This window comes from Nylanderia fulva, unplaced genomic scaffold (assembly GCF_048542155.1).
Source record: "Nylanderia fulva isolate GAGA-0341 unplaced genomic scaffold, ASM4854215v1 Scaffold8, whole genome shotgun sequence".
Taxonomy (NCBI): domain Eukaryota; kingdom Metazoa; phylum Arthropoda; class Insecta; order Hymenoptera; family Formicidae; genus Nylanderia; species Nylanderia fulva.
The window spans coordinates 1,895,619-1,910,883 of record NW_028190916.1 but is presented as its reverse complement, the minus strand read 5'-3'; the positions used below and the strand labels follow the sequence as shown (position 1 = coordinate 1,910,883).

The 15,265-nt window shown below is 26.3% G+C and overlaps 2 protein-coding genes across 4 annotated transcripts; one reads left to right on the top strand and one right to left on the bottom strand.

Moving 5' to 3' along the window:
* Nucleotides 1-1,364: 1,364 nt before the first annotated feature.
* On the top strand, nt 1,365-6,312 carry LOC114935099 (uncharacterized). Of its 2 annotated transcripts, none has more exons than XM_085489156.1 (6): nt 1,365-1,507; nt 1,927-4,826; nt 4,892-5,005; nt 5,314-5,464; nt 5,620-5,808; nt 6,044-6,312. In XM_085489156.1, exons 2-6 carry the CDS (start codon nt 1,944-1,946, stop codon nt 6,100-6,102), a joined length of 3,396 nt encoding a protein of 1,131 aa, XP_085345282.1. In that variant the 5' UTR covers nt 1,365-1,507; nt 1,927-1,943; the 3' UTR covers nt 6,103-6,312. The 2 variants fall into 2 exon arrangements, with proteins under 2 accessions (XP_085345282.1, XP_085345283.1); XM_085489157.1 differs by having other exon boundaries at nt 1,365-1,527.
* An 810-nt stretch (nt 6,313-7,122) lies between these two features.
* Ide (Insulin degrading metalloproteinase) lies at nt 7,123-14,635 on the bottom strand. Of its 2 annotated transcripts, none has more exons than XM_029307845.2 (14): nt 13,879-14,140; nt 13,273-13,472; nt 12,557-13,057; nt 11,852-12,054; nt 11,182-11,430; nt 10,219-10,608; nt 9,831-9,940; nt 9,588-9,732; nt 9,341-9,451; nt 9,138-9,258; nt 8,577-8,783; nt 8,173-8,465; nt 7,831-8,040; nt 7,123-7,728 (listed from the first exon to the last, which is right to left on the bottom strand). In XM_029307845.2, exons 1-14 carry the CDS (start codon nt 13,932-13,934, stop codon nt 7,477-7,479), a joined length of 3,048 nt encoding a protein of 1,015 aa, XP_029163678.2. In that variant the 5' UTR covers nt 13,935-14,140; the 3' UTR covers nt 7,123-7,476. The 2 variants fall into 2 exon arrangements, with proteins under 2 accessions (XP_029163678.2, XP_085345284.1); XM_085489158.1 differs by lacking the exon at nt 13,879-14,140 and adding an exon at nt 14,485-14,635 and having other exon boundaries at nt 7,124-7,728.
* Nucleotides 14,636-15,265: the final 630 nt, after the last annotated feature.

Here is a 15,265-nt window from a genome sequence, read left to right as displayed (position 1 = left end):
AAATTACGCACACGGATAAGAAATATCTTACATTTGCTCATCCCATATAAAAATATAAAAGTAATGGAAATTAAATTTTACATTAATTTATACTAGTATTATGAGGTAGTTAATACATGAAAATCATATAAGATGAGTTCTGTACATCGATTAGCATAATATGATTACAAGTCAATAAATGATTTTGCTAATATATTATTTTGAATAAAAATTAAAAAAATATAAAAACAAAAAGAATGAAATTAATAAATTTTCTTCATTCTTTGTTTTCTTCTTCTATTAATTATTTTTTCTATTATTTGAATAAAAGATGTATCGTGTGTAATAGATTAAATAGATAGATAATTTATATAAATATATAATTATACGTTTTGAAATTTATATATATATATATATATATATATATATATATATTAATTTCAATATATACATATATATAAATTATTATTTATCTATTACATACGATACGCCTTTTATTCAAATAATAGAAAAAATAATAGAAAAAATAATAGAAAAAAACAAAGAATGAATAAAATTTATTCATTTTATTTTTATTTGTTTTTATAAAATTTTTATTCAAAATAATATATTAGCAAAATCATTTATTGCGACTTGTAATCATAATATTACGCTAATCGATGTACAGCATTTATCTTATACCTGTAAGATTTCCATATGTGTTACTACCTCACAATACTATTATAAATAAATGTGAAATTTAATTTGCATTACTTTTATATTTTTATATATAATGAGCAGATGTAAAATATTTCTCATTCGTGTGCGTAATATATTGGTTTTTGTATTTATACTGATTTTACACATATCAAATGCAAGAGAGACAAAGATAGAATGATACTCTCTCCTTGTCAAGCTGTCAGTATGTTACCACAAAAATTTCCCCATGAGTATAGATCTAGTGAGATTTGTTCATCCCAAATATTACATAAAAAGAAGTTACGTAGCTTCGTGAAATATTTTTTAATATATTCTTTATATAATAAAGCAGGGAGACAAAGAGTCAAATTTTGCATTATTGCTCTTAAAAATTTATAATAAATTAAATACGATCTCGTGGCTAACCCAATCTTACCCGCTGCTAGCTGCGCATCTCCCCAAGTTATATTATGAATTTTATATTTATCTTTTTTCCAAAAAATCGATCTTTGTCTCCCTGCGGACAATCCTACTGATTAAGAATATCGTAAATTTAATAAGATTCATTAAGTATTTTGGCTAATATATGGGATGAACGAATTCGTAATTCCCGGCCGGCCGATAGGCGTCTCCACCATGTCGCCTGTCGACCCTTAATCTGTGGTTTCGATCAGACGTTTCGCATTTAGATATTCATGAATCGTGACTGTTCGTAAATGTGGAGAGAAATTGCGCGAATAGATTTTATTGAAAATAATATTTAAATTATTCTTGAAATTTGTATTGCTTTTATAAATTTTTGTACGCAGTATTATGCAAGATATAAGTATTTCAGTAAAATTCGATGCAAGTATGTTGCTTTAAGTATATGTATGTTAAAGTTTAGCATTAATTTGAATGAAATATATTGAATGATCAGTATCACTATTTTTAGGTTAATACTTGTTAATCTTGTTCTTTTAATATTTCTGTCGTTTTCTGAGAGAAAATACTTTTACTTAAAAATTACAATTAATTATTTCCAAAAAACTTACATTTTCTATTAAGAATACTTCTATAACATCTCTCTTTTGCAAGGCTTTTAGCAAAACATGTCACGTGTTTCAATTCCTCGTGCAGTTGGCGTGTGATTATTATTACATTAACATTTTATAATATTAATGTATAATATTAAAACAAAAATACGCCTTAAATAATCAATTTTGCCCAAATTAATGAACTCTGTTGTGCACATATTTAATTTAATTAAATAATTTTTTATTATTTTAGGTATAAAATAAAGTATCATGCATTCTGACGAGGCTATTGGTTGGATTGTTCAAGACAATTATGTTCAAGACAGGATGACTGACAATTCTTTGATACATAAATTTACACCATTGGCAAAAATACGAAGAAGGACAAAAATACTCAACAGCAAAATAAAAAAATATTCTGGTGTGAAAGATTACAAGCACTATATAGAATTAAAGACTGATGTTATACGGCGTGTGGTAGAGGATACTGATAGTGATTACTCTGACTGTCTATCCGACACTGATTATGATATCATATACAACTCTTTAACACAGACTAAAAGCTCAGTTAATAATTCTGAAGGATATACTTTCACTGAAGATGATTGCAAAGGCCTTAAAAAGAAGAATAATATCAAGCGTAAGCAAAAGAATAATATAAACAATATAAAAGCAAACAACAAAGAAACCTTACCAAAGAAGAAACTATTGCAAACAAAATGCAATACTAGAGCATCTAAAAAACATATAGACTGGCAAGAAATCACAAAGAAAAATAAAATATCACACTTGTCTAACAATCGAACATGCACAGATATTGAGGAAAACAGTGTTAAGAATAATAAGTCTGATTATTTACTGACTCAATCTAATAATCAATCTCTTTCTCCACCATTTGATTCTCAAAATAGTACAACATCTAATATAGTAAAATCTGATAATGAAAATATGAGAGAAAGTTGCATAGATTCCAACATAGTGATAAATGACTCAAATTTTCAAGATACAATATTTAATGAAATAAAACTTAGTGAAAGTGGGATACAAGATTATAAAGAGCAAAGTGCAGTGATAGACAAATCAAATACTAAATTAGATTCACAAAATCCATTAGATTCTTTATCAAAAAATTTGGTTTCTTCATCTAAATCGATCAGTTTAGATAGTATTGAAGTCTCTGATAATGAAATAAGTACTGTTAATAAATTGAAAAATAATAATAGCAATAAATTAAAAGTAGAAGTAAATAACAAAAAGTTGATAAACTCAAAAAATAATAGCAACACATATGAAAGTCACAAATCTAAATTATTAAAAAATGTTAGAAGGAACTTAACACCTGTACTAGAAGAAGCTGATTTGATGAATAATGATAAAGATATTGAGAGGAATAAAAACGAAGAAAATGAATTAAATAATCAATTACTTGTATCTACCACAGGTTGTACTCGACATAGTACTCCAATAAAAAAAATACGATCCAATTTATCACCAGACCAACAAAAAGATTCTGGATTTGAAGACTCACAGGATAGATTTATCAAGATTGGACAAAATGATATAAAAAGTTCAAAAAATTTAAATATTATAGAGAAAATACATCTTTCTTCTCAACAATTTGAGAAGATTGCTGAAGTTGAAATAATAGCTTTGGAAAATTCTAAAGAGGATTCAAATAATGACATTTTAGAGAAACAAGACAATAAAGAAAAAAAGGAGTTTTCTACAAAAGAAGTTGAAGAAGAAGACGTTGAAGAAGAAGAAGAAGACGTTGAAAAAGAAGAAGAAGAAGAAGACGTTGAAGAAGAAGAAGAAGAAGAAGATGTTGAAGAAGAAGAAGAAGAAGACGTTGAAGAAGAAGAAGAAGTAGTAGAAGAAAAAGAAGAAGATAAGAATTCTTCCCAATTGAATTCAATTAATGAAGACATTATACAAAAAGTTTATTTAACAAATCAGAAAGATAAAACGAAATTTGTGCAAGCAGAAGAAAATATTGAAAAGCAACAATCATTACCTCTAAAGGAGAATTATGCAGAGGATACACATTCAAAATCTTGTGATAATTATGTAAAAGAACAAGAAAATATTAAAGAAGAGGAGACCTCTGAAAGAAAAGTAACACATTCTCTTCGATTAAATGAGGCTGATAAGGATACAGAGATTTATTCAATTAATTGTCAAGATGAGATGCATTCCATGAAATTACCAGACTTGTGTAGTATAGAAAAGCAACAAATATTACCTAAAATTACCTGTACCGAAATTGTCAACAAAAAATATACGATAATAAAGGAAAAGGAAGATAATATTAGGAAAGGAAATAAGGAAGATAATATTAGTATTGAAAAAAATGAAAATATTAATTCTAAAGAAGAAATATTGAAAGCAGAAGAAATTGACAACAATATATCATTAGAAACTGACAATGAAGAGGATAATGCAAATTATATATTGCCTGAAACTAAAAAGCGACTTCAACAGCAAGCGAGATTAAACTTAGTTGTGAGTAGTGATTCTAATTCAAGCGATGACGAATATATAACTGGTAAAACATCAAGAAAGCACAATGGTGATTCTGATACAAGTTGTTTTAGTAAAGATATGTTTGAGAATGATGAAACTAATTGCGAAAAAACCAACATAGATATTTCATATAGCAAAGACAGCAGCAATGAAGGGATGCCAAATCCTATAGAAGAAAAAGTAAAAATAGATTCATCAAATATAAAAAAAGAAATAAGCAAGCAAGCTGATAAAACTGTATTATCAACAAGCTGTACATATGAAAATAATAACTCAGCTACATCTGATGCAAACCAAAATTCATTAAAGGAAATACAATATTGTACAGATGTATGTAACTATGAAAATAATCAGAATGAAAGTGTAGATGATGTTGAAAGTTTTCAATTGAGAATTTCTGAAAATATTTCGTCCATTAGTGAAGAATCTAAAAATCAATCTTCAACAAATGTATCATCCTTAAATAAAGAGAACTTTTGTGATCAAAGTATTCAAGATGAAGACAGGATGAGCGATTGTATCAGCGAATTGGGAACTAGATGTAAATCTAGAGATGAACAAAACACACAAGTATCAACAAAACGTTCAAGTGCGCATCTTGATATTTCCTGCTATTCTAGACCATACAATGTAAGTGCTCTTTCTCTTTCGATTCTCTTTCTTAAATGATTATTATTTGATCATTATTTTTTCAGTTACAGCAATTAATCGAGGACGAAAATTTGCTTCTAGAAACGATACCAGCAAGTTTTACACTGCCGGATCTTACTGAAAATGATGAAGCTTTTATTTTGAATATTCCAAATAAGGTAAATAACTATTCATTAAAATCAATATACATATATTCTCTTAAGATATGGAAATACTAGTGTTTTAGCAAATACTACAAGCATTCTCATCAATGCAGTTAGCATCTTCAATTTTAATATTAATTTCTTACCAATATAAGAAAAGTAAATTCGAATAATTAGGACAAGAACTTTATCAATTAATATTTAATTATATGGAATACATCTAAATTTGTTTTCTAATAATAGAAGCGCTAAGTTATAGAAAAATAAAGTCTTGAAACATTTTTTTGATTAATCAAAGCTAATTCATGGAAATTATTCCATAGGTCTTACAGTGCAACCTGCAGGGTCAATTGCTATCATTAAAAGAAGACACGATAAAATTCGGAAAAAGTAAATATAGAATCGTGCGTAGAAAAGTGGGTACTGTATCTTGCATTTTTGCTACTGGTAAAAAACGGAAACCTTATAAAACAGGTGAATAGATTTTTAAGATGAAAATATAACGTCTTGTGTATATTTAAAAGTAACAATTTTTTTAAATAATAAAATAGAATATACTATTAAAAACTCAATTATTTTTGCATATTTTTATAGAATGAGAAATTCTTATAATTGATTTTATTTTCTAGTAAATATTAAAAATATCAGCACTATTACTGTACGAGAAAGATTGCCACCATGTTCGAGAAAATCAGATGTATTAAATTCTAATACTGTCATTTCTTCCGAATCGAAATCGTCAAAAATAAATAATCGACAAACGAAAGAAACAGAAATGTTAAAAGTTGATCGCAACAAGCGCAAACGAAGACATTCAGGTAAATCAATTATTGCTAATTATTATAGATAATTTCTTAAAATCTTAATTTGTATACAAATATCAATAATCAAATATATATATATATATAGTAAAATATAAACATATACTTTATAGAGGTAACATATATTTTATTTAATATATTACTTTCATATTCAAAATTTTCTCGAAAATTATATTAATAAAAAATTAATTTTTCTTATCAAGTTGATATAAATGTCTATACATTTTTTCAGGTTTTGAAACTGAACAATCTGCGACTAAGATAGGACGATTAAAATTGATTCATTCCTAAAAAAAATTAAAGAATATTTTTAAGGATAGGAACTTAAATAACAAACAATTTTATTATAATACGAAAAAATATTTTGTGTATGAATATTCAATATCTGAATAGAATATAGAATATCAAGATATTAAAATAAGGAAGTAAAAATGTTTATAATACTGATAATATATTGCTATCATTTTATCAATACATGATTCTTTTTCAGTTCCAATAATATATGTATACATTTCTTCTATATTCAGTTATTAATCAATCATATATGACATTTAATGTGCAATATGTCTATATATTTTTTGTGTTTAATATTTTAATATAACCTGACATTTTAATCTAATATTGACATTATTTAATATATGATATATAAAATATAGCATACAAACTTTATATAATATGACATGTACATAAAATAAAAATAGATTTAAATACAAAGATTTCCTTATATAAACTACTACAATATTAGAGATAAGACTCGAGATAAGATTTATATATATACAAACACTTATGTCCTTGTATGTACAAGATTTATCAAAATATAAAACACTAAAATATCGTAAATTATGGATCCTATATAATTCTAAAATAATTATAATATATAAAATAGAAGAACGGATTCTATATAATTATATTCTACTAATTAGAAGATTCTAATAATTTTTTGTGTAATTTCAGGAATGAATATATTTAAAATTCCTTTGCTACAAGCTTTCTTTGTAGATATTTAAATATCTTCCAAATGTTTATATTGTCTATTGCCTGATGTCTATTAAAGAGTATAAAAGAATACAGAAGAAAAAAATATTGATTTTTTTCAAGATATATTTTATTTAATAAATTTACACTCAATTTTATATTAAATTATGCTCATTATTTATGCATATTTTCCAATTTTGTAACTTGTAACATATCAGCAAGTTTTACAAATATAAATTTAAGTAATTAATTTTCGATGATAAACATTACATTTTTATTTGTAATAATTTTTTAAAGTAATTTTTATTTTTAGACATTCAAAACGACAGTCAAACAAGATATATTAAATTTCGTAGAATAGGGAAATTTTCATTATGTGAATTTCATCTATAAATCATGTTTTCATTATGTGAATTTAATCTACAAAATCTCTCGATGATATAATCCAACAATTCATTTTCAAGAATAATCGTTATGTATTTTACATATGTTATGATTTATATACCAATATAAATTATATATAAATTCAGTGAACTAGAGATATAAATGTTATTATGCAATTGATTTATTTAGAATAATTAAAACGTGCGTAAATTAATTTTTTAATCAATAGAAATTAATAAAAAGATTATGCATTACACAAGTTCATCTAATTCGTATTAAAATTATCTTACTATATTTATTATTTAATTATAATTTAGAAGAGCTTATACCCTTTCTAGGAAATTCCTTAAATGGTTTTGATAGAGGATATAAAGATTGACTAATTTTAAAAGATAAAATATCATCAATTTTCTTAACTTCTTGATTGGCTGGTATATCAGTAACTTTTTCAATTTTAATATTTGAATCGGATATACTTTCTTCCGTTGATGTATTATCTGTTGCTGTAGATATAATATGCACTGACAATTTGTGTCGTGCTTCACTAAATATAATGTCCTAAAAGATTATAAAATATAATTAATTTTTCAATACTTCAACCTTTTTCTACCATATTCTCTTTCTATAAAATGAGATAAAGTATAATACAAAATGTAATACCTTATAAAAATTAACTATTTGCTGCTGCGTTATAGTCTTTAAATAAGCTACTTCGATATTTGCTCGATCAAAGTTGTATTGCTGGCTTGAAATCTCATTCCAGAATATAGCACATAGAGAACTTAACATTTTTGGTTTCTCAAGACGTATCGTAGCCAGGGCTTTTTTATGTCTTTCAAATTGCTCTTCTGACATTGCAGATATATGATCCTAATAATAATATATATAATATAAATATTATAATATTTCAACAAAAAATTTATTCTATCAGTTTATAAGAAAATTTTGTAACATAATATTTTTTTTATTATTATTATGTTATCTCATGAGTATTATACTCACCAACATAGAATTCATAAATAAATCGATTCGTTTTTCAACATATTGCGGATGTTTGTCACTTTGAACTATAACTCGCAAGCCTTGCGCTCCATTCGTTCTACGCACACCGCTAAATACAATATAGCCTAATTGTTCCTTAGTTCTTAAAGTATTGAAGCAAGGTTCCGAAATAATTTGTGCTAAAAGTTCCAAGAGCATATTTGACTCTGTTGATTGCAAACCAGTTTGATAGTATATCTCTGTGCATGAACTTTTATGCAATTTATTTTCTGCTTCAAATAAGAAGTGGCAACCTATAATAAACTTATGTTTATTATTATGTATAATATTATTTACATTTTCTCTCCTCTTTTTAAGAATGTTAATTTTTAAATTAAGAAATGAGATTTAAATTATATGCTTACCATCTTCCAATCTAATTTCACGATACAATATTAGTTGTCTATGCAATAATGGCATTATGTGAGGCACTGCACTTGTCAACTTGGATTCAATTAATCTAACTGTATCTGTGGCCTCCACTATAGTCACATTACCATGTATCAAACATTCTACGTGCACTTTACTAAGAAGTTGTGGTATAAACTGTTGAACTCTATCAACAATTAGATCTGTGTAAAATCAACAAGATTTTAATAGTATAAAAATTTTGAAAAACATTTTTCATACATACACATTATTAAAAATATTTAAATATATAAATATAATAGCTTAAATATTTAAATACATATATTATTTAAGCATTATAAATTAAGAATTAAAGTAAATAAATTCTTTAAAATTTAAGAATTAAAATATTTAATTAGATAAGTACTTTATTTGCAGTAAGTTTTAATGAAATTTTTGAAAAGAAAAAAAAATTAAAAAAAGATTAAAAAAAGAATTATTTTAACTTTCAAAAATATTATCATTTAAAAATATTTATGTATATATGTTTAATATTTTTAAATACAACAAAAACTTACGTTCAGTTGCTTCCAATAATTCATCTTTAGTCCAGACTTGTTCTGCTAACAGAACTGCAAGATAGTAGACTGCATGTTGATAGGGCTGCTCAGCCACAAAATTTTTCAAGTTCCTGATATACTGTAAGCCACATATTCTACATAAATATGCTGCAATTTAACTTAATAACAATATAAATAATTATAAATCTTATTGTACATACACTTTCTTTTAGGATTTCGAATCTCTTTGGATCAATTTTAAAGTTTATCATTCTGTCCATAATTTTGTCTAACAATACATGCTGCTTATCGTCGTAACCACCTATAGCAAGCTAAAAAAATATTTTACTTTGAGTAAAAATAATTTTCAATGATTTTTAAATTATTTGAGATAGATATTATAATATTATATTGACAGACAAAATTATACAATAGTTTACATTAATATTATTGTTATTATAAACCCACTGTTATTCCATATTTGCTATTACTGAGTTCCCACTGTAAACCAGCTAAGTCGGCAGCATATGCATATTCATTGAGAGAATCACGAAATAGCTGGACAAACATATAACTTAAATTGCAACTAATGGGATCTATGTATGCGAGTGGGCTAAAAAAGATTTAAAAAAAGATAAGATTAGAAAAAGTCATTACATTATGCACAAATGTATATTTGATATACTTATATATATGTAGCTTGTCACATACCTGACGAAATCGAAGATCATCTTAGCTCTTGGTACAAGAAATTCGTCATCTTTTTTAAACCAAAGTCTTATAAACGGTGTATCCTCTATAATTGTAGGAAATTTTTCTATCTAAAAAATTTTAGCAGCTAATGTAAATGTTGACATACAAATAAAAGATTCAATTAATTCATAAGCACTGGCTTACATATGTACCTTGTAATATTAATAATCTTGTAATATTAATAATAAAATATGCATAAAAAAGTACCTTAATAAACTCTCTTGGATTAATACTCAATTTTATAATAAGTTTTATGATAATAGATCTTACGTTTCGTTAAAATTTCATATTAGATATCAAAGAGTGCTTAAGAATTAATATCTCAAAAATTAACAATTTTAATTACATTAGTTTCATGCTTCATATCAAACTTAGTCGCTATAAATTCATTCTTGGGAGGCAATTTCAAATCCGAATTATCGTTAACGTTCTCCCACATGCTAATTACGTCCACTGGTATCTTCTCTTTTTTGTATTTAGTGCCATACCACTTTTCCGTCGAGTTAGCTATATTTTCGTATACTTTTCCAATCACGTGAACTCTGATATTTTGCGGTGTTAAATACTCCATTATCTGATTGATAATGTCCGGTCGCCATTCAGGGAAAATACGTTCCGCACATAAAACTTCATTCATGGGATATTCCTGCATCGCTTGTACTGTAGAATTCACGTAAATACGTGGTGAAGATTTCTCTTTAAAACGAAAATTCATGTTCGCGATATCTCTATATTCCTGTAAATATAAAATCATGTTATCTTGTATTTGATATTAAAGTGTAATGTTTAGAATTTGTTTAAATACAAGATATCTGGTGAATCGTAGTATAATCGGCCAGCGAGAATATGTATAATTTCCTATAAGAAAAACAAAAATATATAATAAAAAAATAAATATAAAAATAATATAATCATAACTATTCTAAAATTTCTACATTGATTTTGTATGAAAAATATATCTGAATAAAGTTTATTTAGAAAAAAAGAATAAATATAATTGCGATAAGCATTATTTTCAAGATCACAATTTTCCAAAGACCTTTTTAAGATTTTTTAAAGAGAGAGATAGAATCATATTACATATAATTTTTTCATATAAATTAATTTTTCATAAGTGTTATTTTTTGTTTCGTGTAACTGTTATTTGGTATAAACTTTTTTATGCATCATTTATGAACATATGCAACATGTTTCCAACAATTATGTAACACATTCGGGATTCATTTTATATTCCTTTTATGAACAATTTGCAAATTATTCTACGATTTACCAGACACTTCCTACTAAATTATTTCATTTCGTCAATTACATTGTAGATCCATTCAATTGGGCCTTTTTTTTTAAGCATACTGATATACTGAAACATCAGTGTAATAATATCGTCAACATGCTTAATTCCTTCTTCGGTTAGATCGACAAGAACGCTGAAAAAACTGAAGCCTCTAGCGCCTGACCGTTTTCCAGATGCTAAGGAATTGCACCAACCGTTGGCCTTCAAGGCTGATAATAATGAGCCTTCTCCCTCATGTCCGAGCAGATGAGAAACATAATGTGCAGGCTATATCAACAAATAGAATAAGATATATCATTATTAAGATATAAATTGTCAAACATATTGTACATAAGATTTATATGCATACTGATATACTGTGTGTAACATTGAGAATTATTAAGAATTTTATATTATAGAATATTAATTATTAAAAAGTTTATAAGACTTATATAAGATACATTAAAAGAAAATTGACTTTATAAATTCTATGAGATTCTAGAATTGATAAAGTCAATTTTCTTTTAATGGAAAATTTGAGATAGACAATTTATGGTTAATACTTAATTATTAATATATGTTATATATTTTTAAACTAATCTTTCAATTAAAAAAATTTTATCAAAATATAAAGTCTACTTTAAAAACTCTAAACATACATACATGCATATATATATATATATATATAACAATAAAAAAGTTGCATTACCGCAGATCGATAATATTCTTGCAAGTCAGGCAAAGGAAACGTAATGTCTAAATTCCTCATATCTTTTATTGGAACAATGTACCATTTAGTACGAAAGCGTTTATTGTTAAATGGGTGTTCAGGCCATACTGGAACTTCAACTTCATTGTTTCGCACCTCACAAAAGAGGTCTACTACCATGTTTTCAAGTTCATCTAAACTCTCTAAACATAAAATTTGTTAAAATATAAATATATAACAAATATTACAATAATGAAAATTGTTGGAAAAAGATGCAATTTTAGTCAGAGAAATTAAAACAAAAATTATATATATTTATCATGAATTACATTTGCACTTATTGGCTTATGTTAATGTAATTAACTTAAAATATTCAGATTTGTTTTTAAAAATAATCCAATTTCGCTTTTATTTATTTAAAGTTTCAATAATCATTTCATAATCACTTTTAAAAAATTTCGTACTAATTTATATAATTTTTTTTCATAATTTCCTTATTCAAATAACAATAAAAATTTTTTTTAATGAGAAAGAATGTGACAATATATAAACGATTAATGAAATTGAAAATAAAAAGAGAAAAAAAAATACAACAGATTTATAATGAATATTTTGTTATTCATATTTTATAATCAAATCTTTAAATGCAAAATATTCAGATATTAAAATAATGAACAAACTCTTATATGTAAATTATTATCTTACCTTTGCCAAGAATGCACAATGACATAATATTTGCAGAATAATACTTTTCATGAAACTCAAGTAGTCTATCTCTAACATTGATGTCTTTCTGTTTTGGTATTATGTCTAACGTTTCTCTATTACCCGTGCCGAATTTGGAAAATGGATGATCAGAGTTGGCAGACGATTTGTCCAATTGATCAAATCGCCAGGTGTCATTTGCTAAATTTTTCTCGTGTTCCGAATTTATAGCATTTAACTCCAATTCAGTCAAAGTCTCTGTAAACAGAGGTTTCAAAAAAAACTGGGCAAAACGGTCTAATGCACCTCCTAATTTCTCTGGAGTTATATCAAAGTAATAGGTGGTATGATCTGAATGCGTTGATGCATTACTCGCACCACCATTCTGTGACAAATACATATTATAATCATTCTGTTGAGGATACTTCTCCGTTCCCAAAAATAACATGTGTTCGCAAAAATGAGCTAATCCAGGCAAATCATCTGGATCGCACATATAGCCTGTAACATATAATGAACAAATAAGTGTTATTATTTATGTATATTATTTTTTTTATTAAAAACGTTTTACATTAATTTGAAATATTTATAAATATATTGTTATCAATCTATGTGATATTTCTAAATATGTATAAAATAATTTTTAAAAAGGTTCTATAATTATTTTGCAAATACTCTATATCTATAGAACAGTAAGATAATATGATTAATATTACCTATATTAACATCTAGTGCAACAGCACTCTTGTCAGTTGTTGAATCACTTATTAAAAGTACTTTCATTTTATTAGCAAGTACTAAACCTCTATACAATCTGTCATCATTTTGTGATTTTATTATATCATCATATCGTTTTTCAACACCTTTGTGAGTTGACATATTGATTACCGCAGCTTTGGATTCTAGAATATTATTTCTGTAAACACATAAAAAAACAAAAATTTAAAAAGTAGAATTTATGAAAACTGTCACATAAAAATGTTACTATTAAATATTTAATTTCAACAGTTTGAATTAAATATAACATTTAAACACACACATATATATTAACACTAAATTTAAAACTGTATATTGAGGTCATTTCTTTGCACAGGTGGTTTTTTCTGTTGTGATATTTAGAACTAAGTTCTCTTTTTGAGCAAAACTTGTAATAATTTTATTACATTACATACAAGTCAAAAATTAAAAATTAAACTCTTATAAAGTATAAAAGTGGCATGAAAAAGATATTAAAGGTGTTATATATAACCCCAGTGTACAGTTTATGTTATGATTCTGGATAATGTACAATTACAATGGATCATTAATTAACTAATTCTTACTTGCAGTCACAACTCTCCGCAAGCGAGAACTTGTCATTCTGATAAAACGACGTCATCGTGAAATATCAATGATAAAATTTCGCGCGAAGAATTATAATAATACACAATCAAATTTATATATATATATATATTTTTCACTGTCACCAGTAAAATTTCACTGATTTTTGACAAACATCCTTGCTTCGCAGGATTATTATTGGACGAATGTATTTTCTCTCTCACGCAGATTAACTCGGAAAAAGAGAAATAGTAAAAAAAATTGACTTACACAACAAAGATTCTTGTTAGAAAAAGAAAAGTCACTGAAAAAGATACCCTTAAGGTTAGATTCCAGCGAATGATTACGAATTTGAACAAAAGAGCTGAAATATCGGGATAATCTCTCGATATTATCGAAAAGGTCAGCTGAAAAAAAAAAACACGAGATGTTGAGCTAAGCCTACGTTGATCTATCACAATTTATCAATCGATATGCACTCCGAGTGATGACAATGCGAATACAATTGTGTCAAGTATGTATGTAGGTGTTCATAGATCATATGGAGCATGCAGGTGTACGAAGGATGACAAGTCGCATATCTTTGAAACGTATACACATACGCATACCTGAACAATAGAAAAGATTGCTTGAATAGAATGCGAGATTTTAACGTGTGCGTAGCGAACATTTAAATTTGCAAAATCGGAGTAATCGGAAAGACGACGAAATGACTAAACACACCTACACACACATGCTAGGTTATACGACACGATGTTACACGAGTAGTCACGATTTGAAATAAACGAGAATCCCGAGGATTTAAATTTGGCGCCACATTTCGCCATAATTGTTAGTTTTCAATGTGCAGTCTGATATTAGTTGAAATTTGAAAACGAGCGTAAAGAATATCGAGTTGTCTCTCTTCGATTTCGTACTTTATGGTTATTAGTCGTGCAACGCTGTGATCGTGAAATTCAAATCGCTCTATCTCGAGTTTGACTGCTTAAAGTGTATTTCGCGCAAAAAGATTTTGTAGCAAGTGCTTAAATTGTTTGTGTCAATATGAAATATATACAATGTCGCTGCTACGCGTCAGTATCGCGAATTCGGTATTTATTATTCATTTATTTATTGTCGTCCATGTCTCTGATATATTTCAAGATATCTTTCCAAAGTGAAACAAAGATGCTGATTATATGTCAGGTACAATATATAGTCATTATAAAATCGGATAAAAAATATTTTGTGTATTAAAATTATGTTTATTTGACTAAATTTTAAGTTGATGCAATTTCATTATTTTATTATTAAAGCATCGACATTCGACTAAACACACACACACACATACATGCTTATATACAGGGTGTTCTGCAACAGATGGGAAAAAATTTAAGGGCGAATTCTCTG

What these genes read in the sequence shown, in the direction of transcription:
- LOC114935099 (XM_085489156.1), top strand. Translation starts at nt 1,944, where the DNA reads ATGCATTCTGACGAGGCTATTGGTTGGATTGTTCAAGACAATTATGTT. An exon ending in GCTATTCTAGACCATACAAT is followed by an intron (nt 4,827 to 4,891) that starts GTAAGTGCTCTT and finishes TTATTTTTTCAG; the next exon opens with TTACAGCAATTAATCGAGGA. An exon ending in ACGGAAACCTTATAAAACAG is followed by an intron (nt 5,465 to 5,619) that starts GTGAATAGATTT and finishes TTTATTTTCTAG; the next exon opens with TAAATATTAAAAATATCAGC.
- Ide (XM_085489158.1), bottom strand. Translation starts at nt 14,546, where the DNA reads ATGTTCGCTACGCACACGTTAAAATCTCGCATTCTATTCAAGCAATCT. An exon ending in TGCACTAGATGTTAATATAG is followed by an intron (nt 13,058 to 13,272) that starts GTAATATTAATC and finishes TATATGTTACAG; the next exon opens with GCTATATGTGCGATCCAGAT. An exon ending in TATTTATGAATTCTATGTTG is followed by an intron (nt 8,041 to 8,172) that starts GTGAGTATAATA and finishes TATTATTATTAG; the next exon opens with GATCATATATCTGCAATGTC.